The sequence below is a fragment of the Theropithecus gelada genome, chromosome 16 (assembly GCF_003255815.1).
Source record: "Theropithecus gelada isolate Dixy chromosome 16, Tgel_1.0, whole genome shotgun sequence".
NCBI lineage: Eukaryota > Metazoa > Chordata > Mammalia > Primates > Cercopithecidae > Theropithecus > Theropithecus gelada.
The window spans coordinates 65179563-65202336 of NC_037684.1; the positions used below are offsets into that span (position 1 = coordinate 65179563).

At 52.5% G+C, this 22774-nt stretch overlaps 1 protein-coding gene across 1 annotated transcript in view; it reads right to left on the bottom strand.

Moving 5' to 3' along the window:
• The window catches only part of PIK3R5 (phosphoinositide-3-kinase regulatory subunit 5), a 31643-nt gene continuing 8869 nt past the window's right edge, over nucleotides 1-22774 (bottom strand). The window contains exons 6-19 of the mRNA XM_025362364.1: nucleotides 12267-12336; nucleotides 9880-10054; nucleotides 9122-9275; nucleotides 8301-8384; nucleotides 7327-8050; nucleotides 6712-6874; nucleotides 6289-6414; nucleotides 5669-5797; nucleotides 5421-5514; nucleotides 4695-4771; nucleotides 1698-1791; nucleotides 1541-1623; nucleotides 806-918; nucleotides 1-687 (exon numbers count right to left, since the gene is read on the bottom strand). Of these exons, the coding sequence (XP_025218149.1) occupies nucleotides 540-687; nucleotides 806-918; nucleotides 1541-1623; nucleotides 1698-1791; nucleotides 4695-4771; nucleotides 5421-5514; nucleotides 5669-5797; nucleotides 6289-6414; nucleotides 6712-6874; nucleotides 7327-8050; nucleotides 8301-8384; nucleotides 9122-9275; nucleotides 9880-10054; nucleotides 12267-12336 (2234 nt within the window). The 3' untranslated portion in view covers nucleotides 1-539. The remainder of the gene's footprint in view (nucleotides 688-805; nucleotides 919-1540; nucleotides 1624-1697; nucleotides 1792-4694; nucleotides 4772-5420; nucleotides 5515-5668; nucleotides 5798-6288; nucleotides 6415-6711; nucleotides 6875-7326; nucleotides 8051-8300; nucleotides 8385-9121; nucleotides 9276-9879; nucleotides 10055-12266; nucleotides 12337-22774) is intronic.

Genomic DNA, 22774 nt, shown 5'->3' on the forward strand with positions numbered 1-22774 from the left:
GGTGTGTGTGTGTGCGTGTGTGTGTGTGTGTGTATGTTTGGAGGGAGAGGTGGTCTTGAAGTAGAGAAATATTTCATCCACATTTCAGTCACCTGAGCCCCCAGAGAGGAGGGGACTGAACTCCAGACATACAGGGTCCTCAAGTCTTTGACAAAGTAAGGGGTAGGCTCAGCCAACGTTGAGAGAAAAGGCCCAAGCCATCCCCCTGAGCACCAGAGCCTCAGATCTTCCTTCTAGAAAGCATCCTAGACCATGCTAGTGGTCAGGGACTTTGGAGGTCAATTTATCCATCCTTCTCCTTCTACTGCGAGGAATCTGAGAGGCTATGGGGTCTGGCCTTTCTCTCCCTGATAGCTGTTCCTTTCCCAGAACGCTGAGACCCCAGAAACCTTGTACCCCAACACCCTGCCCATTGCAGGACCCACAGTGGGACTCTGTCTCTGCACAGGACCACTCCGTTCTCCGCAGACAGGGACTGTCCCAGGGCTCACACAGGAGGTTGCCCCAGGGCTTCTGTCCAGTCTGGCGCTGGGCCCACACTAGGGCAGAGCTCCACTGAAAGTCATGATGGGCAGGCAGAGAAGGGAGCAGAGATCAGGCGCGGCCTGGGCCGGCAGGTCGGGAGGCCTCTGGGGTGGCGAGGAGAGGTCGCTCTTCTCCGGCTTGTAGCAGGGTGAAACCTCACATCTGTGGGGCAGGGCAGGGGCCAGGGATCAGAGCAAGCCCCCAACCCTCCAGCTCCTTCCAAGCCTCTGGGTTGGTGGGAGCAGAAACTGCTCCCCTCCCTGGGATGCCCCTTTCCTACCTGACTACACTCTGCAGGATCTTCCTCTCATCCTGGTCCAGGCACACAGCAAACGGGCAGCTGTTGGAGCCGATGATCTGCACCTTGTCCACTTTGATCTGCGATGTGCTAATCTGGAAGGAAGGTCCAGGTCAGCCCCAAATCCCTGGCCACACAACACTGCCAGCCCCTGGCAGTTCTTTCTCTGTTTTGCCCATCCGCTTCTGGGGGTGTGGGAGGGCAGGGGTTTGTCTGACCGTGCTCCAGGGTTAATGGCCAGGTCAGGGGAGGGAGCCTGAGGCCTCCATCAGCCCCTGCCTCCTCTCCAGCATCTGGAAGAATCAAGTGCCCCCTGAGGAGACTCTGCCCTGCCTGCTGCCCTCACCGGGGCAGCCCCAGGTCCCCTGATGCAGAGCCTGCTTTCTTTGGTCTCAGAGTCTTAGGACTCTCCTGGTACCCACCCCATAACTTTTCCACATACACGCGTCCTCTCACAGGGTACCCCTACCTCCCCGACACCCCACAACACTCCACACCCCTCAAACATCCCCAAATCACACCCCTCACCCTGCCTCTCCTCCCCACCTCTCCTCTTTCTGTCTCACACACACATACGTCTGTACACACATGGACGTACATGTGCACACATGGACACACATACATGTGCACACACATGTACGCACGTACACACATACACACATGCATGCTCCAATAAGTCTCTTGAGGGTATGGCTGGAAGGACAGGGAAGCCGGTACCTGGTTAAAGCCCTTCTTGGATTTGGAGTTCTGCCTTTTCACCACTTCTGTCAGGTTTAGCGTCAGGGCCTCCATGCTGGAATCTGAAGGGCAAGGGCACTCAGGCCAGGCTCAGAGCACCTCCCTACTGTGACCCCACCCTGCCCACCCCACTCACCCAGCTCCTCCTGCTTCCGGCAGGCCTTGTTGAGGTTCACGGAGGTACAGACCTTCTCCAGGTTGCTCCAGCGACTTCGTCCACTGATGGCCCCCTGGAAATGCAGCATAGCCAGACCCTCTGGGTCCAGAGGCCCCCACGCCTGCCACCTTCTCTTTGAAGGCCCATCAGTGACAGGGGGTTGCCTCTAGTCAGCATGTCCCCAGAAAGCTCTCTCTTGTTCACCAGGGCCCCTGTGCCACCCTGGATGGACCTGGATGACTCTAGGTAGGAGCTCACATCACTGGTTTGGTCTAGCCTCTGTGACCAGGTTGAAAGGTACAAGAGCTGAGAGCACCTGCAGAGGTGGTCCTGAGGTTCTCCTGCCGGGCCCAGAGTGAGGAAGGGACGGGCCCACAGACATGCTGTTTCTGGCACAGCCAGACCCGAACCCCCTCTTCAAGTCTTTGTGTGAATGTCTCTGTCATCAGGGACCTCCTTGTTGTTAAACCCAAGAACACTTGTTGGTCCTCAGCTTACTTGACCTTATAGTTCTCGGCTCTCCCCTCCTTGAAAGCCTCTCCTGGGCTTTCGTGATGGCGCCTTCCTGGTTTCCCTAGTGCCTCTCTGGCTGGTGCCTCTCTGCTTTGCTGGATCGCCGCCCTCTGCCCACCCTTCATCATGAAGGGCTCAAGCCTCTCCCCTTGGTCCTCTCCTCTTTGTATTCCCTGCTTCCCCCCTTCAGGAGTCTCCTCCGTGACCTTTTTCCACAGCAGCTGTCCACCCATCTTCGTATTCACCACAAAGTCAGGCCCGTTCAGCCAGCCGCCTATTCTCACTGTCTCCTTATACCTCTCAAGGCCTCTCCACCTCAATAATATGACCCGATCCAAACTCAGGATCTTCCCCAACTGGATCCGGGTCTCTTCCCGTGGTCCTCACCTGAGAAGACGGTGCTGCCAGTCACAGAGGCGCAATTCCAGGAGTCTGGCCTCTCCTTTCCTAACCCACCCATGAGCCCTGCTGATTACATCACTCCCATCTGTCTCCTATTCCTTCCCAGCTCCGCCACCACCACCCTAGTGCAGGCTGCTGCCCTCATTTCTCTTCTGGACCATGGCAGCAGCCTCCTAACTGGCCTTCCCGCATCACCTGTGGACCCTCCCAGTCTCTCCTCCACAGAGCGGCCAGAGGGAGCTTCCAAGCCTCAGATCTGATCATGTCACAAGCATTCACAGCCCCACCACAAACGTAAGCCTCCTTAATGGATATCCACTGCTCTTAGGACCAGGATAAAATTCCTTTCATTGGGTCAGGCGTGGTGGTGGCTCATGCCTGTAATCCCAACACTTTGGGAGGCCAAGGCAGGTGGATCACGAGGTCAGGAGTTCGAGACCAGCCTGGCCAACATGGTGAAACCCCGTCTCTACTAAAGATACAAAAAATTAGCTGGGTGTGGTGGCAGGCACCTGTAATCCCAGCAACTCGGGAGGCTGAGGCAGGAGAATTGCTTGAACCAGGGAGGTGAAGGTTGCAGTGAGCTGAGATTGCACCATTGCGCTCCAGCCTGAGAAACAGGGCGAGACTGTGACAAAAAAAAAAAAAAAAAAAAAAAAAAAAAAAAAAAAAAAAAAAAAAAGAAAGAAAAAAAAGAAAGAAATAAAGAAAAAGAAAAAACTCCTTTCACTGCAATGAAGGCTTTTGGTATGCTGGTCCCCCCATTTCTTTAGCCTCACCTCGGCATCATGTTCCCACCGGCTGTCTTTGCTCCAGCCCGGGCGTCTTCTTTCAGAGTGCTTTGAGGTGTTCACATTGCCTCCCACCACAGGACCTTTGCACATGCAGTTCCTGTTGCCGCGAGAGCACTCACCTCTCTTCTCAGCCTAATTAACTCCTGGTTTTCCCTCCAATATTAACTCAGGTCCCTTCTCAAGGAAGCCTTCACTACTAACTCTCCTGACTGGGTTCAGTTCACCACTTAGGAACATCCCGTGTCCCTCTCCTCCATCTGTGTGTCACAGTTGTAATTTTACATCGTGTGCATCACCTAACCAATGCCTACCGCCCACTCCAGGGGGCCAGCATGTCTCCGGGGACCACGTCTGTCCTTTGTTCACTCTTAGGAAGGCTCCAGGGCCTAGAACAGTGCCTGGGCCGTGGAAGATGTCTAGCAAGCACCTGGCATGTGGCTGCAGTGAGTGTTGGTGCCTCCTGCCCACCTTCTTCACTGCCAAATGCACCGCAGCCCCAACGCCACCGTCCATCTGCTGTTTTATTGCCTTGTCATCACTTGCCACTGTCTGGAATTATCTTGGCTATTTCTTTGTTTCCTCATTTCTTACCTGTCTCCCTCCTCTAGACAAGCTAAAGTGAGGCCTAGGCTTCCCTGCTCAACCCCTCTTTTCCTCTGCCCAGCACAGAGGTGGCATGGGCAGGTGCTAAGAGGATATGTTTGGAATGGCCGAAGGAAGAAAGGGAAGGAGGCAGGAAAGAAGGAAGGAGCCCACCTCTGAGGCCAAGCTTCCCTCAGCCTAGAACCTGGGATGTGATCTGCTCAGAGAACTCACGTCTTCTGGCCTGTCACCGACAGCCCTCCACCTCCCTACAACTCTCCTCACTCCTTTCTCATGCCAATCCCACCTTGCATGCAGCCTGCCAGGCACATTGGCCCCCCCGAGACCCTGGCTTCTCCCTCAAGTGCCTCTGGAAGGCTTCCCTTGCCCCCTCTCAGCCCCAGCCCTGTAGCCAGGCCCAGCAGACCCCTACCCCTGGGCTGCTGAGCGCATTCAGGTGAGGGCAGAGCACATGGTGGGAGAGAGGCTTTGGAGGCCAAGAAGCACAGAGATATCCACTCCCTCCCCTCTCTGCTTCTCTGAGCATCCAGGGGAGCCTGCTGTGGCCTTCTAGCATAAAGACTGGGGCCCAGGAACACACAAGTCCAGCTCTGGGCCCAGGCTCTGGCAGAGGAAGGATCAGTAGCAGATCCTGGAGGGGAAGGAGCCCCAGCCCGGGTCTTACCTTGCTGTAAATAATCTGTAGTGTTAGAGGAACAGCCTCCCGGTCGTCATCGATGCCCAGCCGCTTGCTGCCAGGACCTGTGCCACACACAGACAGACCCTTCACTCCCTCTGGCTTCCCAGGCTCCTCACGAACGCAGTGGCCTTGCCTCCCTGGGGCTTACCTCCCCATCCCCTGCCACACTGACCGTGACTCCCTAGGGATCTGTCTCACCAAGGCCCTGCATCTCTCTCTGACTCCACCTTCCGGGGGCCTCCACCTCCTCAGTGAACCCATCACTCCAGGGCCTCATCTCTGCTGTGATCACACCTTCCCAGGGTCCCGCCTCCCCAGGGCCCCACCTCCCGGGTAACCCCGCCTCCCCATGGCCTCGCCTCCTGGGTAATCCAGCACCCCCAGGGCCCCACTTCCTGGGTAACCCCGCCCTGCCATGGCCCCACCTCCTGGGTAACCCCGCCTCCCCATGGCCTCGCCTCCTGGGTAACCCCCGCCCCCCCCATGGCCCTGCCTCTCAGTAACCCTGCCTCCCCAGGGACCCACCTACCGGGCAACCCCGCCTCCCCGTGGCCCCGCCTCCTAGGTAACCCCGCCCTCCCATGGCCCCATCTCCTGTGCAACCCCGCCTTCCCATGGCCCCACCTCCCAGGTAACCCCACCTCCCCAGAGCTCCGCATTTCGCGTCCCAGGCCCCGCCTCCCCGCCTGTCTCTGCTCAGGCAGTACCCACCCGAAGCCTTGATGGCACGTGTGGCAGCGGAGTGACCCAGCTCCAAGGAGTGGATGAAGATCTCTGTCGTCTTCTCCCCAGTGATGAAGGTCAGCTGGAGAGTGCAGGAGCATGTACATCATTGTGAACCCCCTGGAGGGGCCCATTCGGCTCCTCCAGCATAGACCAGCTGGCTGTCCCAAGGCAGGGGTGGGGACTTGCAGGCCCGGCAGGTGGGGGAGAGGCGGTGCGGGTCAGGGAGGCCTTACCTCCGTCTGATAGACTTGCAGTAGCACCGGTCTGGCGGCAAAGCGGCAGTAGTAGAGTAGCATGTCGGCCAGGATGGGCAGCTGGGTGGGGGAGCCCTCCAGGGCCTGGGCTTCAGCCTTCAGGGACTGCTGTGACCAGAGGGAAGGGGCAGCCAATCCAGATGGGTGGGTGGATAGATGGCAAGAAGGAGCAAGAATTAGGGAGGAAGATAGAAGAGAGACATAGAGGCAGCCAGCCAGGGGGAGCTGGTGAGGTGGAAGCAGGAAGCACGGGAGGGCCGGTGCCCAGCCTCCATGCCCCTCACCTGACCCACCAGCCTCCGGGGAGGCTTCTGGCTTAGCCAGACAAGGGTGGGAGTTGAGGAAGGGGACTGAAATCTGAGGTCCCCTGGACCCTTCTGAGGCCCCTCCTCTATCACTGCAGTGACCCCAGCTCTTGCCCTCAGTGTCCTGAGTTCAGGCTCAGTCCTGCTTCTCACCCACACTCCCTGATCTTTTCCAAGAGGGCCCAGGTCTTCCATGGGGGCCTCAAGCTGGATTCCCTAAATCCAGGGCCTTCTAAGTGAGGCTGGGTGACTGCAGCCAGTGGGCCCTGTTCCACAACCTCAGGGGTCACTTACCTGGCACAGAACTTCAGGGGGCAGGTGCATGAGGCCTAGCACATTGCGCTCATACCAGGGGTCCAGCATGCCGAGGTAGTGGGAGATGTCATTGGTGCTCTCCTCCCATGGGGTGGTGCCCAGCTCCTAGGGCGAGGGACAAGAGTCATTCCCAGCTCCCCAGGAAGCCTGCCCATCCTAGCTCCAGGGCCTTGGATGGCACCTGCAGCCCCAAGCTGAGCTTCTCCCTGCCCTTGGGGAAGTATGACAACTTTCAGTCTTTGTCATATGGCAAAATGTCACGTCCAAGTGCAGGGAGTGAGGGCCAGGCAGGGGCAGGTGCCCTGTCAACACAGGGGATTGCTTTCCATGACTTCCAATCGGCTTCCTTCAGGTAGCAAGAACTCTACATTACCACCCCACTGGTCCAGGCTGGGGACGTACTCCAGGGCTGGCGTGCCTAGGGGAGTCTGTCGGGGGTGAGGGCGTCTGGCTCCGAGGGGGTGGACAGGCACCAGGGCTGGTCACGTGACTTCGCTTCACAGGCACGTAGAAGAACTGAAGTTTGAAGAACCGTGTGAGGAGCGGGCGATTGTTCTCCAGCCGCCTGGCAAGAAGAAGATAGTGAGAAGAGGGCCGGGCATGGTGGCTCATGCCTGTAATCCCAGCACTTTGGGAGGCCGAGGTGGGTGGATCACCTGAGGCCAGGAGTTCAAGACCAGCCTGGCCAACATGGGGAAACCCCATCTCTACTAAGAAAAAAAAAATTAGTCAGGTGTGGTGGCGTGCACCTGTAATCCCAGCTTCTTGGGAGGCTGAGGCACGAGAATCGCTTGAACCGGAGAGCCACAGGCTACAGTGAGCTGAGATCATGCCACTGCACTCCAGCCCGGGCAACAGAGCAAGACTTTGTCTCAAAATAATAGTAATCATAATAAATAAATAAATAAATAAGGGAACTTTTGGTTCCTCTGGGGCCTAAGCCTCAGGCCCCAGATTCCACCAGCAGAACAACGCTGTTACCCAGGGCAGAGCGATGCCTCCCGTTATGGCTCTTACCGAAGGTTGCTGTATGCCCGGGCCACCTTCCCCGAAATCCGATCGGAGCCAAAGACCACAACACGTAGCGTGGAGGCCTTGGGATCCTCATCTCCACTCAGGAAGGGGCGGCGGCGCTGGTGACGTGAAGCGGGGGCTAGAAGCCAGCTGGGCAGCTGGGTACTGAGTTTGGGCTGGGGCAGGGAGCGGGAGCGCTGGGCCCGGGAAGGGGGCGATACTGGTTCGTCCAGGGGGCTGCAGAGGCTCCCTGCCCGCCGCAGGGGCAGGGCCGTGTCCGAGTTGCCCTCCAGGCTCCGAGAGTCCCTCCGCAGTACCAGCTGGCTGGTGCTCTTGAAGAGTTTATAGATCCTGATGAACTTCTGCCCAGGCCTGCGGTGGCCCCGGCGTTCCTGGCTGCCGCGCCTCCTGGGCCACTCGGAGGAGCTCTCCTCGCTGTCCTCCACGTAGCCACTGTCCATGCCATCCGAGAGGCCTGAGACAAAGGAAGTCAGCAGATGGCGCGAGAGGGCCGGCCCTGAGGCCTGGGAGGATGCGAGGGACAGGGTGGAGTCGTGGGACGCCAAAGAGCTGGTGGAGAGCAGGGAGTCTCTCTCGGCACAATGCCCGTCAGTTTCCAAGTCCTCCTCCTCCTCCTCCTCCTCCTCCTCTTCCTCCTCTTCATCATCTGCCAGGATCCCTGGCTGGAGCAGCTCCTGTTCCTTGAGCAGGATTTCCTGCAGGATGTCTGCAGGGAAGCAAGGCCAGCACTGTCTGGGTGTCTGGGCCCCCAAATCCCCTTCCATATTCCCTTTGGAGGGGAGACAGCAGAAGGACTCAGGGCCAGCCCAGGACTCCTAGCACTGCCCCTTGCTCTGCTTAGAGCCTGCTCAGATGGGAGAGCTTTGGGGACGGGGTGGGAGCCGCACGGACCCAGGACCAGAAAGACAGCTCTGGCAGTGTGGGGCATGGGTGTCACCAGGGCCCTGGCTCCTTACCAAAGCTGTCCTGGTTCCAGCTGTAGGTGTAACACCGGGCGACAGGGATGGGGATGGTATGGAGCTTCCCTGGTTTTGCAGTGTCTGTAAGAACAGGGAGGATAGGAGAAGAGGGCTGGGAAGAGGCCTTGGAGATTGGCCAGTCCAGTTCCCTTGCCTTGGAGAAAAGACCAGAGATGGGACAGCATCGGCACAAGGATGCATAGCTGGATAGGCTGAGGCTGAGTTAGAGCCAGGGTGCGGGCTCCCAGCCAGAGGGCCCTTCTTTCAAGGCATGCCCTTTATGAGCTGTGCGAACGTGGCCAAGCCACAACCTCTGAGCCTCATTTTACAATGTGCCCATGGGAGAATAATGGTACTAGTCCAGAAGGTTTTTATGAGGAATATTGTAACAGGGAATGCAAACGGCTCCTCAAAATCTGTGCTCCCTTCTACGGTAATAGAGTTGCAGAGAGGATGCTTCCCAGGATCCTCTGGGGCAAGATGTGGCCACGTGACCAAGGTGGGCTCAAAGGAACATGTGCGGAAGTGATGTGCCCAGCTTCTGCATCACCTTCAACAGAAAAGCCCAGGCTTTGCCCTCATAAGCACTCTCTTTTCCTCTTCCCGCAAGCTGCCATCATGATGGCACCCCCACCCTGCCCCTATAGATAGGAATGACAGACACCCCAGGGGATGACGGAGCAGTGAGATACTGAAAAAGCTGAGTCCCTGAGTGACTGTGTGGAGCAGAGCCGCCAGGCCCACCTGGACCGTGCACCTTGGGACCTAGAATAGGCCATGGGGAATGTGGGAGAACCTCACTCTCCCAAGAGCCTCACCTAACACCCCAGGGAAGCCAGCTTTTTCTCCCACCGCCTGCAGCTTGGTCCTGAGCCACCGCCGGGCCTCTGCAGCATCTCCGATGCCAGATGCCAGCTCCTGTGCCTCTGCGGTCTCCGTGAAGATGTCCTCAAGCTCTGCCAGGGTCTTGGCCTGAAACCCCAGGAGGAGATGGGCATTGCTCCTGGACCGTGAGCTAGCTGTCCACCTGTTCCAGTTCCTAGCTTCATACTGAGGGAGGCAGTGATCTGTCCCCTCCTAGCCTCATCACCCATCTCGTACCCACAGCTGGCCAGGCAGCCAGGCCTCTCCCTGCCCTTCCATTCTCAGGAAATGGTCAGGAGAGAAAGGACCGGAGCCATGGGGCAATGCAGTCAGGAGGGACTTCAGCGCTCCTCACTGTGCCCCAGAGAGGGGAAGAAGCTGTGTGGGGTGACACAGCCGACCTGTGACAGAGCCAGGCCTAGAGGCCAGGTCTTCAGCCCAAAGCTCATTCTCATTCTTGTGGCACATGCCATCTTCTGAGGCACCAGTTACCAGCACCCGGCCCCACTGCCCAGGCTGCCACCCCACTGGTCAGGATCCAGCGCACCAGAAACCCCCTCTACGAGGCCCGCCCTCCAGCCACCACCCTGCCGTGTCACCTGGGGCGCCGGAGACTAGTGTACCCTGGAGACCATGGCTGAGATGAAGCAGGGAGAGGGCGCTACCTCTTCGGAGAGGTACTCCACCAGAGCCCCAGGCCCCAGGTACATACCTGCAGCCTGCAGTGCAGGCCCGGGACGTCACAGTGGGCCCCAAAGGTGGCCTGGAAGGCATGCAGGAGCAGGGTGGTGTAGGCACTGTGAGGCGAGTGTCCGGGGGTGCTCAGCTTATTGGCTACAGCGAGGAACTCGGCCTGCACTTCTACTGGGTTCAGCAACAGCACGGTGCTGGGGACACAGGGAACCGGCTATGGTACCTGGGGGCGGGCAGCATGCCATGGCACAGCCACCCACCTCGTGCCTGCTGATGCTCAGCTCCGCTGAGGCCAGGGCCTCCTCAAGCCCAGGCAGAGCTTGAGGAGGTGACCACAGGAGGCCAGGACAGAAGCAGCAGCTCCAGGACCCAGGTCCCCGGGGAAAGGGTGGGGTTCGCTGCTGAGCATTTTTCAGCTGTTGTTTTCAAAGATCTTTTCAAAATTGAACTTAATTCTTTAAAACTAAATTTACTTAATTTTTACAAAACCATTTTTTTTCCTATGAGACAGCTGAGTGGACGCAAGATCACTCAAATGAGGATCCTATTTTCAGCAAGGTGACTTGAAGCCAAGTGACCAGTTTTCGGGGGGAGCCGGGCAGCGACGTGGTGCTGTACAGTGTGGTCTGGGGCGAGAGGGGCATGAAATTCCTCGTGGCGTGGGGCTGCCTCTGCCCAGAGGAGAGGGTGCCAAGTCAGAGTGCATCTTCTTCCTGCGCTCATGAGGGACACCTTTCTAATTGGCCCAAAGTCGTGATACAGGCTTTCATGGGCTGGGAGGGGAGTGTGTGCCTGGCCACTGCTACCTCCCTTCCCGATGAACACCCAGATTCCCTCTTGGTGCCAGTGTTAACATTTCTTTATTGTGGAAACTTTCAAACATACCCAAAATTAAAAGAATCGTGGGCTCTGAGGCACTGATCACTTTGTTTACAGTTAACAACGCACGGCTGTTCTCACTTCCCCCATGCCAACCCCTGCATCACTGCATGACCTCGAAGCAAACTCGAGCCATCGCGGCTTTGTATCCATAAATGCTTTAGTATGAGCTGCGTGTGATGGCTCTTGCTCTCTCAGTTCCACACTCTGCATTTAAACCCAGTGCAGAGGAGCCCCATGCAGGCAGCACTCCCTCCAGGCTCTGGGGACATCAGTGCCCGGGCACAGGGCAGAGACAGGACTAGTCTCTGTCAAAGTCCCCATCATTTGGGAAGAAACTAACTTTGATTTCTCTGTTTGTAAGAAAAGGAGGTGGGCTTGCATAAGCAGCGCCTTATAACCTTATAACGAGCCCAGCTGAGCCCCTGCCCTCACCAGCTCACATAATTTCTCTGCCGCATAATTTATCATTCTCAATTTATAGATAATGAAAGTGAGACCATCTCCCAACTGCAAGCTCTTTCTACAAATCTCTCAGTGCCTCAATTCCCTAATGTGAAAACTCCCCTTCTCACAGGGTTAACATGAGGATTAAATGAGTCAGCACACGTAACTGCGCTTAGAATGGCGCCTGGAGGTCGAGAAAGGGTCTAAGAGGCGTTGATGATTCTTCATCAGCCCACCTGCCCCAGCTCCCCCAGAGGCATCTTATTTACTTACTAAACTACAACATGTTAGCATCCTTTCCCTCTCTCAACATCTATCATTTTGTTTGTGCTTGTTTTTACCTAGAGGGAAATCAAGAAGTGTTGCTCAGGGGATTGAGTGGGAAGTGAACCCCTGGGGCTGGGAATGGGGAGGGCCGGGGGCCTATAATTTCTGCACTGGTGAAGGCTGGGGTCCCTGGGCTCCCAACATGTCAAGGCAAGGTAGCACTCAACTCTTCGAGGCCTGCAGAGGGTCCTCCGAATGGGCACCCCCTCTCTAGTGCTAGGGGTGTGTGTGTGTGTGTGCGTGTGTGTGTGTGTACCAGGATGTCGTATAAAATGGATTTTTATTGTAGGTCCTGGTCAAAAAAGTTTGGAAACACTGTTTTAGTAACAGGCAGAAAGAGACTGTAGAAATACCATGGGCTTCTGAATAAGCCTGAGAGTTAAATTGTGGCTCAGACCCTTGCTCGCTGTGTGACCTTGGGGAAGTTGCTTGGCCTCTCTGACCTCCAGTTCCTCATCTGAAAAGAATGGATAAAGTGGGGGAACTGTGTGCCTAACACCTGGCACAATTGATGCGGCCCTCTTTAAGAATCTGGTGAAAGACCCTCAGCCTAGAAAAACAAACCTGGACACAAAGTATCACCAGCAGTGCCAGGAGTTCCCAGTTCCCTGGAAGCCTGTTTGTTGCTGGCTGGGATGGATGGTGGGGGAGCGGGGTACTGGATGTTTGAGTGGGGGAGGAGGGTGAAGGTGGAACAGTGCAGGGGTCCCAAACTCCCTCCCCTCTGTTTCTCCGTCCCCCAAGAGCACTCACACGGTGGAGCTGCGGTGACTCCTGATGGGCAGACCCTGCTCAGCCCTCACCAGCCTCTGGTAGGAGATCCCTGTGGGCCAACAAGAAAAGAGTTCATGGGCTGGTCAATTCCTTCAGCATCGTCCTAGTGCCTTGTGGCGAGCCAAGCCCCGGAAAATCAGGTTGGAAGTTCCCGGATGGAGCTCAGGAGAACCTGGAGAGGGGCTGTTCAGTGGCTCCTCCAGCGTGGCTAGCAGTTTGCTTCTATGCATCCTTTAACACCTCACGAGTCATATCCCCACCTTCGCCTCCAACACCAAAACTCGGTCCTGGGCCTCGCTGTCCTCTGGATTCCCGTGGCCTCTCCGATTGCCCTCCCTTCCTAAGAGCTTGCCACTCCCCTGGTGGCTCAGGCCCTGGCCCCAGGCTTGGAGGCAGCCTAGCTAAAGAGAAAGGGATCCAGGGTGAGAGCCCGGGTCAGAAGCCTGAGTTCTATTCCAGCTCTTGGCCGGGTCACTTAATCCCTGAGCCTCAGTTTCTCCCGGGAAGGGGCAGATTAGATCAGTGGTCTCTGAGGCCTTTAACAGTCTATGATTCCCAGGCCCCATCACAGCTTGACCAACTTAAAGTTTCTCTCTTCAGAGACTGGGAGGGAGAGCATCGCAGGAGGCAGAACCTGGGCCCAGGAGGCTGCCGCGTCTGGTGCCGCCGGGCTACTCCTGGGTCCCTGCCGCCATCCCCTCTCCCGGTCCTGGGTGCCTTCCCGCTATGCCAGGCACCTGTCAGCCCAACCACTTTGCCTCAGCTCCAGCCAGGCAGCGGGTTTCGAGTTTCCACACCTGCGCCTCCCCATCTCTGCCTGGAGTCCCGAGTCCTCTCAAAGGATCGCGGTCTGGCCTGGCGTCCTCTCTGCTCTGAGGCAGCTGCATCCCAGGCTCTGCTCCCAGTCCACATCCCCTTTCTCCCCGGCCCTTCCCCCTCTCTGTCTCCTCTGACTTCCAAATGCTGAGAAGAAACACACCAAAGGTTTTCCTTTTGTTTCTGCAACTTGACTCCGTTCTGCACAGTAGTTGCTTTACAGTGTGCGTTCAGTTCTGTTTCCACCACGATGAGGAGGTGAAACAGGAAGCACAAGTTCACTCCCTCACAGAGCAGGGGCTGGGGACCCAGCGGGGTGGGCCGCCTTCTTGTCATAGCTTGGAAATAGGCCCGGGGTAGTCCCCATCCAGAGCAGGGCCACCCTGAACTGGGACTGAGCTGGGAACCTGCAGGACGTCCCCTCAGAAGTGCAAGTCTGGACCGGGGGGGTGAAAGACAGCTATAAATAGAAAGACTGTGAAAGGCAAAAAATTACCATATAATGCTCTTCTAACTTGGGACCTAATTGCTTTGATTTTGGGCCTTTTGTGTGATGTTTACTTTATGTAATCATCACATATTTAGAAGTTAACATTTGATCCGTTTTGCCAGGAAAGTCCTTGACACAGTGGCTATTACATCAGGACTTGGGACACCATCTGGTGGCCACTCACATGCATTACAGAGAAGAGATCCTCACCCACTCTCCAACCACCCCAACATAATACCGTAGTTACCGTAGTTACCGTAGTTACCGTAGTGGAGACAAACAGATATCCCCCATCTCCCTGACCGTAAAATACACAGACACGCAAAATCTTCTCTTGACCTTATTTCTCTTTTCTTTTACTATTTAATGCTTTTAACAGGTAACCTACACCCCGCTGACCCCATTTCGTCACTGCCACTTCTGCCTCTGTTGACCCAGGTCATCCAGGCGGTCGCACTCCAGGAAGCAGTGGACTGTGCTGTCGCTCTCCCTCCACATCAGCTTTGTTCCAAAACGCCCAGCCATTGGCTTCCGATGCCTCTGCCCTCCTGACCTTGCTCTCCTGAAGCTTGGCAACGTTTTCCCCGTCGCCATACCCAACGGTTCATCATCACGCTGCTTGAACTTTTGTTCTGGAGTGCCTGGTACTGTGGACAACCTTGAAGCTCCTTCATTTCCTCTCATCTCTAGGATGAGGAGCAATCTCTCACATCTACATTCATGTGCCTTCGTCTCATTTTCGGATTGTGCTACAGTTAGAACAAGAAGCTGCTTCGTATGAGCTACGTGGACTCCACGTGACTGTTGCTGTATGTATCCTGTTGCTTTAACGGGGGATATTTAGGAGGTTGCCAGTACCTCTTGGCACACCCTGACCCAGAGAGTTATTTTCCGAGTTGTTTGGCCGGTGCTGAATACCCAAGGTACCAACAGTTCCCAAGCAGAGCCTACGATCATCAGATAAACTCCTGCCATCACCCCAAAAACACCGTCAACCCCCTTCCTTGGTCTCTGTTGGTAATGGACCCCCCTGCTTAGCATGCATGGGGTGTGGAGTTTTGGGTAATTAACTGGTGGGCTGGGGCCTGAGCTGGGAACAAATTAGAAAAGACTGTGCAGTGTGGAGGAGGCTCTGATCCTACAAACTTTTGTACAGACTCACTCCTTTGAACCTGGCTTAGAAATTGTACCGCTGAGTCCCCATTTGCTGGTCTATGCTGTGAGGCTGGAAATATCTCCCAGCATCCTCCACGGGCTTGGTTTTCACAGTGTTACCTGGTGATGCCACGGAGGCCATGAATGCTAAGTGGGGGTGTGCAATATCAGTTTCGGGACCACCCTTAACTCCACCCTCCACTCCCCAAACAGGGAAGCTACACTGGGGAGCCTCGGATCAATAGACTCCTCTCTCCCTTTGATCTTAGATCACAGCCTTCCTTGGTCACCTTAGCAGATGGAAACAACTTTCTGAGTTTAGCTTCTTGGATCAAGATTGGTGCAAGGGCTAAACAAAAACCTTGCCTGGGTTGTTCCTGCGTCAGGCCCTAGCAAGTAAGAAATCGAGAGGAGTCACCCCATATAGGCAACGAATGGGGTGGGTGGGCAGAACACAGTCATAGTGAAGGTCAAACTCCTGGCCCAGTTGTCCAAGACCCTTCGCCATCAAGCTTGTTTGCCCATCAAAGCTTCCACTCTTTTTCAAAGTTGCAAATAGATAGGGATTCTGCACAGAACAGCTGACTGTGAAGATCCAGGACACATGAAAATCACTACATCTGCCATCAAGCAGCACTGGTATTAGCAACACACTGATAGACAGGTCCATGCTGAGGGTCATGTGGGTACTTGAGCCTGGGGGAGGCAGACAGCAGCCACATCTGACTCAGTTTCCTCTTACAAGGGGAACACCAAGATTCCACGGAATCCACAGAGTGGAATCAGGGCCCGGCCCCAACGGCAATGCAGTCTCCAAATGAGACTCGGTCAGGTTTGGTTCTCCAGCATCTACGATTAATATCAACTCACGGTGGACAGTTTGACCTACGTCATACCCTGAAGCAAACACCAGGCACACCGCTCTCCACAGCCTGGTTTCTCTTACACTTCCCTCCTCACTGGGGGTCCCATGTGCAGTGCCTTCCTGCTCCCCATCTCCAGGATCCTGGACTCCAGAGAGACTGGAGGAATTGGAAACTCATGGCTGTGGGCCTCAGCAGGGCCTGGGTAGGAAGGTGAAGCACAGCTTTCAGGTGAATAGACAAAGGAGGAGAGGACATAACAAGGGAGGCTGGAATCCCCGGCCACAGGGAGTCCAGGAGCAGAGAGGTGGAAGGTGAGAAGCGATGTGGCTAGAAAGCCAAGAGGAAAATACTGGGGAGAAGGAACCCACTGGGCAGGCCTCCATGCTGGCAGAGGAGATGTGAGTTCTTGGAATGAAAGTTCAGTGCCACCACAAGACATATGCTGCTCTGAACAAGTGCAGTGACCCCACGGAAATGCCTGCGGGATGAGGTCTGCAGCTTTGAAGAGCCACCGGGCTTGTGGGGGCGAAGTGAGATGAGGCCCTTTCATAACACCCTTTCACCACCCTAGTGATAGTCACCCTAACAGGACCAATCCGGGCCTTATGGGCTACTCTTACGAGTAAGTCACATGTGGCAGGGACTTCTAGGCATCTACTCAATATCCACTGAGTGAGACACTGGGCACTGTACCCAGTTGATGAGTCAATTTCTCAGCCTCCCTTGCAGAATGTTTTAGGTGCAACTCCCCTCACCTCCTTCTTTCTGTTAACTGGAATGTGGACATGATGGCCAGCGCTCCAGCAGCCATCCTAGACCATGAAGCAACCTTGAAGATGGTGCCTCTTGCTAAGGATGGTGGAGCGGAAAGATGAGAGAAGGCTGGTCTAGGATGTTCATGGGACCACCATGCCAATGCTGGCCTGCCTTCTTACAGATTGTGTGTGGTGTGTGTGTGTGTGTGTGTGTGTGTAAGAGAAAACTAGCCCCTATGAGTTTAAGGCATTGTTGTTTGGGGCTTTCTGCTATAGGCAGCCGGCTCAGTCCTAACTGATCACACCCTGTGATTTCTGGAACACCAGCCTCTACTCTTTTCCCTAAACCTCCCCCACCTACTAGTCAATGATGTTTGACATCCTTCAAGAGGTCTAACCTTTCATTCCATAACCAGGGACAAAAAGTATAAAACGCAAATGTCTGTGATCAGTAATGTCCCAAGAGAAACGTCTCACCACTGAAGAACACTCTGAATTCACCTGCCACCTGTTCATAAGCAAAACTGACCTAACCCAGGTTTGTTCCTCATTTGATAGGAGATCAAAGGGTATGAAGCCATATTAAGCATCCCAAAGGGAAAGGGGCAGGAGAAATTCCCCAAAGGGGGAATGTTTATAAAAAGACAGCCTGGGTAACCCAGGGTCATGCAGCCATCTGTCAGGCCTCTTGGTAGAAACACAGATTTATGCAAATGTGAAAAGGATATGATATGCCTTTTGGTATCAAAGAGATATGGGTTCAAGTGGTAGAGCTCTTGTCAGCTCTGTGACTGGGAGCAAGTTACATAAATGTCGAGCCGTCAGTTTCAGCATCTGAAAAATGGGAATAATAGTAACTACCCATGGAGGTGTTCTAAGGGTTAGATGGGACGAACCTGTGACAGTGCTTCATATGCCGTAGACAACCCTGGCATCATTGCTGTCCTCCTCCTCATCATCTCAATGATAATTATAATCCTGCTTTTGACCAGGAGGCTCAGAGAGTCTAAGGAACTTGTCCAAGATCATCAGCTAATAAGTGGCGAAGTACAGGTCTTTGTCATACGAGGGTTCATGTTGCCTCTTTCATACTTCACTTTGTATCTTTTTTTTTTTTTTTTGAGACGGAGTCTCGCTCTGTCGCCCAGGCTGGAGTGCAGTGGCCGGATCTCAGCTCACTGCAAGCTCCGCCTCCCGGGTTTATGCCATTCTCCTGCCTCAGCCTCCCGAGTAGCTGGGACTACAGGCGCACGCCACCACACCCGGCTAGTTTTTTTGTATTACTTTAGTAGAGACGGGGTTTCACCATGTTAGCCAGGATGATCTCGATCTCCTGACCTCGTGATCCACCCGTCTCGGCCTCCCAAAGTGCTGGGATTACAGGCTTGAGCCACCGCGCCCGGCCCACTTTGTATCTTGAATAAGAAATACTGAACTTGGTTTTCTCAAAATCATTTCCCATTTTATAATGAGAAGAATATGACTTTTCCTTCTTCCCTTACAGGCGAGACGCGATCCTTGAAGTTTGTGTGCTTTGAAAATTGCAGAGTGGTTTGCACGTAAGATGCCCAGTGTCATCCCCCAGCTTTACAGATACATTCTTTGCAGGAAAGTATTGTGGTCGGCACAGCTATGCAGGCATGGAGTAAATATTCAATAAACATGTGGGCTGACCCCAAGAGGGCTGTGGTGGGCCGGACCCGGTGGCACTGACGTGAGATTTCCTGCTACCTCCAGAATCGAGGCACTGGACGATCATATGGGGGTGGAGTCAGGAAGCAGGGGGAGGCCCCCAGCCTTGATAACAGGCCCACTTCCTCTGCCACCCAGCCACATCAAAGCAGGATAAACTGTTTCATTCATTTCCATGGCAACTGGGTCCCTAAGACTTCACGGGTGGGGGCCTCACCTCCCCGCGTCCCTTCTCATTTCTTCCTGTGACTTTACTAGGAGCTACCTTCTAAGCTAACACCACTGCAACCCTTACTGCCCCCAGCACTGTGAAATCAATGAGGCCAACGTTAATCCTCACGAACTGTATTAACAGGGAGGCATTGCTATACACCCATTTTACAGATGAGGAAATTGAAGCTCACAAGCTAAATGTCTTGCTGAAGGCCCACAGTTAGTGAGTAGCAGACCCAGGATTTGCAAGTACAACGATCTGGCCCCAAGGACTAGAAGCCACTAAGTTATTCGGCCTCTCCTTCAAGCGTTCAAGTTCCCTGGCCTCCATCCTAGCCCTCTCTCCACTTAACTGGGGGTGGGAGGGACTCAGGAATTGAGTACAAAGATGACTGCAGGCCTGTTAAAAATCATAGGAAAGGCCGGGCACGGTGGCTCACGCCTGTAATCCCAGCACTTTGGGAGGCCAAGGTGGGCGGCTCACGAGGTTAGGAGTTCGAGACCTGCCCAGCCAATATGGTGAAACCCCGTCTCTACAAAAAATACAAATATAAGCCGGGCATGGTGGCACATGCCTGTAGTCCCAGTTACTGGGGAGGCTGAGGCAGAAGAATCTCTTGAACCCAGGAGGCGGAGGTTGCAGTGAGCCGAGGTCACGCCACTGCACTCCAGCCTGGGTGACAGAGCAAGACTCCGTCTCAAAAAAAAATAAAATAAAAATCATACGAAAGCATTTTTCAAAAAGCTCATTTAAGGGTCATGTAGAAGGTAATTTTGTTTAACTATTTGTTATGGATTAGGGCTTAGCTTCTTTAAAATTGAAGGTTAACTGGTGGATGTGAGATAAGTAGCAAGAGATTTCTGTTCAGTAGAAAAGATAACCTCAAAGGTTATAGTTTTCTTCCCCTCTGTGATATTAACTGTTTGGTATCTAACTTTGAATCTCACTCTAGTTTCCATGAGGAGCTCATCTCAGTTTCTTGGATCCTCCTATAAGCCAGCTGTATCATCGTGCTGCTCTCCTCATTAATGAGTGAGCACAGGCTCACTATATATTTATATATGTGTGAGGTTTTGGAACTGTTTGAAAATGATTCCCAGAAACGAGGGAGAGTTGATCATTTCCTATTTTGGTTCTGCTTTCCCTGGAAGAGGAGAGGTTCCTACCACGGGTACTTGGCTTGAGCTGCCCTCTTGGGGCATCTGACTTCTCATTGGTCACCAGGATATCTGAGGCTTCACATGGTCCCGGGAAGGATGTGCCGTCAGCAGTGAGTGATGGTTCCAAGGATCCCCCCTGCTCTGAGGCCAAAGGACCCTCATTCTACTTCCGGCTCCAGTCGCTGCCCTGCCTGGTCCTTGTGCTGCAGACTTTACATTTTATCATTCCAGGAACTGGGCCTCACCACCGCCAACCCCTCCATGGCACATCTGCTTTCTGTCTGCCCAGAACAGAGTTTCTATCCAGCCGCCTGCAAAAATATCTCAAGGCATAGCGTGCACTGAGGTGAGGAGGGACAGCTGGTTCTACTTGAAATTGGGAAGTGGTCTCCCCACAGGTAATCCCCTCCCCCACCCCTACAACTCCCTTATCCTTTTCAAAATAAAAAAGAATCATTTCAGTCTTGGGTAGAAACCCCAGGCCCTGCCAAGACATTTGCATTTTAAATTCTTTCTTTGAGCATTGTAGAAAGGAAGAAGAGAAGCTCAGAAGACATCCAAGTCTGTTTGTTTTGGGGGACAGTGGGAGGGAATGAAGGAGTGTGACCTTAAACTGGCTTGTTCCTTTAGAGTTTGTTCCTTTAACTGGTTTGTTCCTTTCCTTGGGATGCTGGCTTGGCAGATCCACCTTTTACCTTTCAGAGTCCAGAGTCTCCTAAGGGTCTTCCTGACGTCCTAAGTCTCCACCCAAGTCTCTACCACAAGCTGAGGACCTGGTTGTAGGTAGACTTGGGGGTTGGCCATTCCTAGCTGTACCTGCTCTGCTCTTTGTAACGACAGACAACAGCAGACGGCTGACTGACTGGGGACATGCAGATCAGCTGATTGGACGAGGCACAGACAGGTCAGCTGACTGCGTAGGGCACAGACAGATCAGGTAACTGGTTGGGTTAGGAAAGTTACGAACCCTTCCAAAGAAATGTACAAGCCAGTCTTGAGCTTTCTAGGGTCCATAAGTCATTGGGGAATAAGATTTGGTACTTCCATTCTGTGTGTGTTTAATGTGTAAGGTGAGAATGAAACACTACCAGTACTAAACCTGGTCTGGTGCATGTGTCCATTAGCAAGAGAGAAAATAAAAATGAGATTATAACATACTTAGTACTGGGGGGACTGCTTTTTCGCTCGACTAGTTACTCAACATCTTTTGAGCTCAGTAACTATTTCTACAATATCATTTTTAATAATTGAATTACATTTCACCAAATGACTTTGCCACAGGGTACTCAACCATGTTCAATATTTAGGTTTTTTAGCATTGGTTGATTATTAGCAAGAATGCATTGATGAACATCTTTGTAGCTGAATCTTTGTACATCCATAGGGATTCATCAAGATAAAATTCAGGAATAGAATTGCTGGGTGAAAGGATATTTTTTCTGATTCCTTAGCAAACACAGCCCCCCATTCCTCACCAGCGCTGGCATTTTTGTTCTTTCTTTTTTATTTTTGCCAATTTGATAGGGGGAAAAAGAGTTTTGCTCTTTAGTTTTGCATTTTCTGTATGAGTAGTGAGGGTGAATATTTTGAGGGGGTTCTTTTTTGATGTCATTGAATCATATTTATTCATATTTCCATAAGTGTGCTTGCCTATTTTTTAATGGACTCAAAAAAAAAAAAAACACTCTTCATGGGTTTGATATATTAATTTTTTTTTTTTAGACGGAGTCTCTCTGTGTCACCTGGCTGGAGTGCAGTGGCACAATCTCAGCTCACTGCAACCTCTGCCTCCCGGATTCAAGCAATTCTCTGCCTCAGCCTCCCGAGTAGCTGGGAATACAGGTGTACATCACCACGCCCAGCTAATTTTTGTATTTTCAGTAGAGACGGGGTTCCACCATGTTGGCCAGGATGGTCTTGATCTCCAGACCTCATGATCCGCCCACTCGGCCTGCCAAAGTACTGGGATTACAGGTCTGAGCCACAGCACCCAGCCTGATATATTAATTTTTATCGCAAATATTTTTCTCAGTTTGTCATTTACCTTTCACTCAAAGTGGGCTTGCCGTATGAAAAGCTTTAAATTTTTTGCTTTCATATCTGTTAGTCTTTTCCTTTATAATTTTTGCCCTGGGGAATATGTTTGGCAGCTCTTCTCCACTCCAGGCTCATACAACCTATTTTTCTTCTGTAGTTTTTGTGGTCTTGTCTTCTACACCTAAACCACTAATGTATCTAAAAGTTATTTTTATGTTTGAGTTAGAACTCTTAATTTTATTTTTTAGATAGAAATCTTTTTTTTTTTTTTTGAGACAGAGTTTTGCTCTTGTTGCCCAGGCTGGAGTGCAACGGCACAATCTGGGAGGCACTTGAACCTCCGCCTCCCGGGTTCAAGCAATTCTCCTGCCTCAGCCTCCTGAGTAGCTGGGATTACAGGATCATGCCACCAAGCCCAGCTAATTTTCTACTGTTAGTAGAGATGGGGTTTCACCATGTTGGCCAGGCTGGTCTCGAACTCCTGACCTCAGGTGATCTGCCCGCCTCGGCCTCCCAAAGTGCTGGGATTACAGGTGTGAGCCACCGCACCTGGCCTGTTTAGATAGTTTTCTCACTCAATTTTTTTTATGGTCTACCAATTATCCTGATACCATTTATGAAATGACTGATTTTTTCATCAGTAATTTGATGATGCCACTTTATCATATAATTTTGTATATTTAATCTGTTTCTAGATATTACATTTTCTTCCATTATCTACCTATTCTTATACCCATAGTGTACTATTTTAATAACTATAGCCCTATAATACCTTCAAAAAATGGAAATATTTCCTTCTTACTCTCCTTTAAAAATACGTGAATGAATATATACTAAGTGCATAAATAAATCTTTCAAATAGATTTTATTTTCTTTATATATAAATTTATTTATATGTAAAATATTTATATATTATGTTTTTTATTTATATATATTTTATAAATTTTTAAAATATCCTGTTATTTCGATTGTGGTTGTGTTTATTTTCCTAACACCTGGTCTCGTTACAATATTGATTCAACCCAGCAATACGATTCTTCCATTATTCATTCTTCAGCAAAGTTTGTTTTCTCTATATAAGTTATTAACATTTTATTTTTTATTTTTAATTGCTATTGTAAATTTTTTAAAATTATGTTTTCTTCCTGGTTAATGCTGGTTTATAAAAAAGCTCTTAGCTACCTGTTTTCTAGTTCTGACAGTTCTTTGTTCAGGGGATTCTCTCAGTCTTGACAGAAAACCAATTGTTTGAGCTCCAACTAATTAAAATTTCTCGTCTTCAGAAGAGAAAGCATTCTTTTT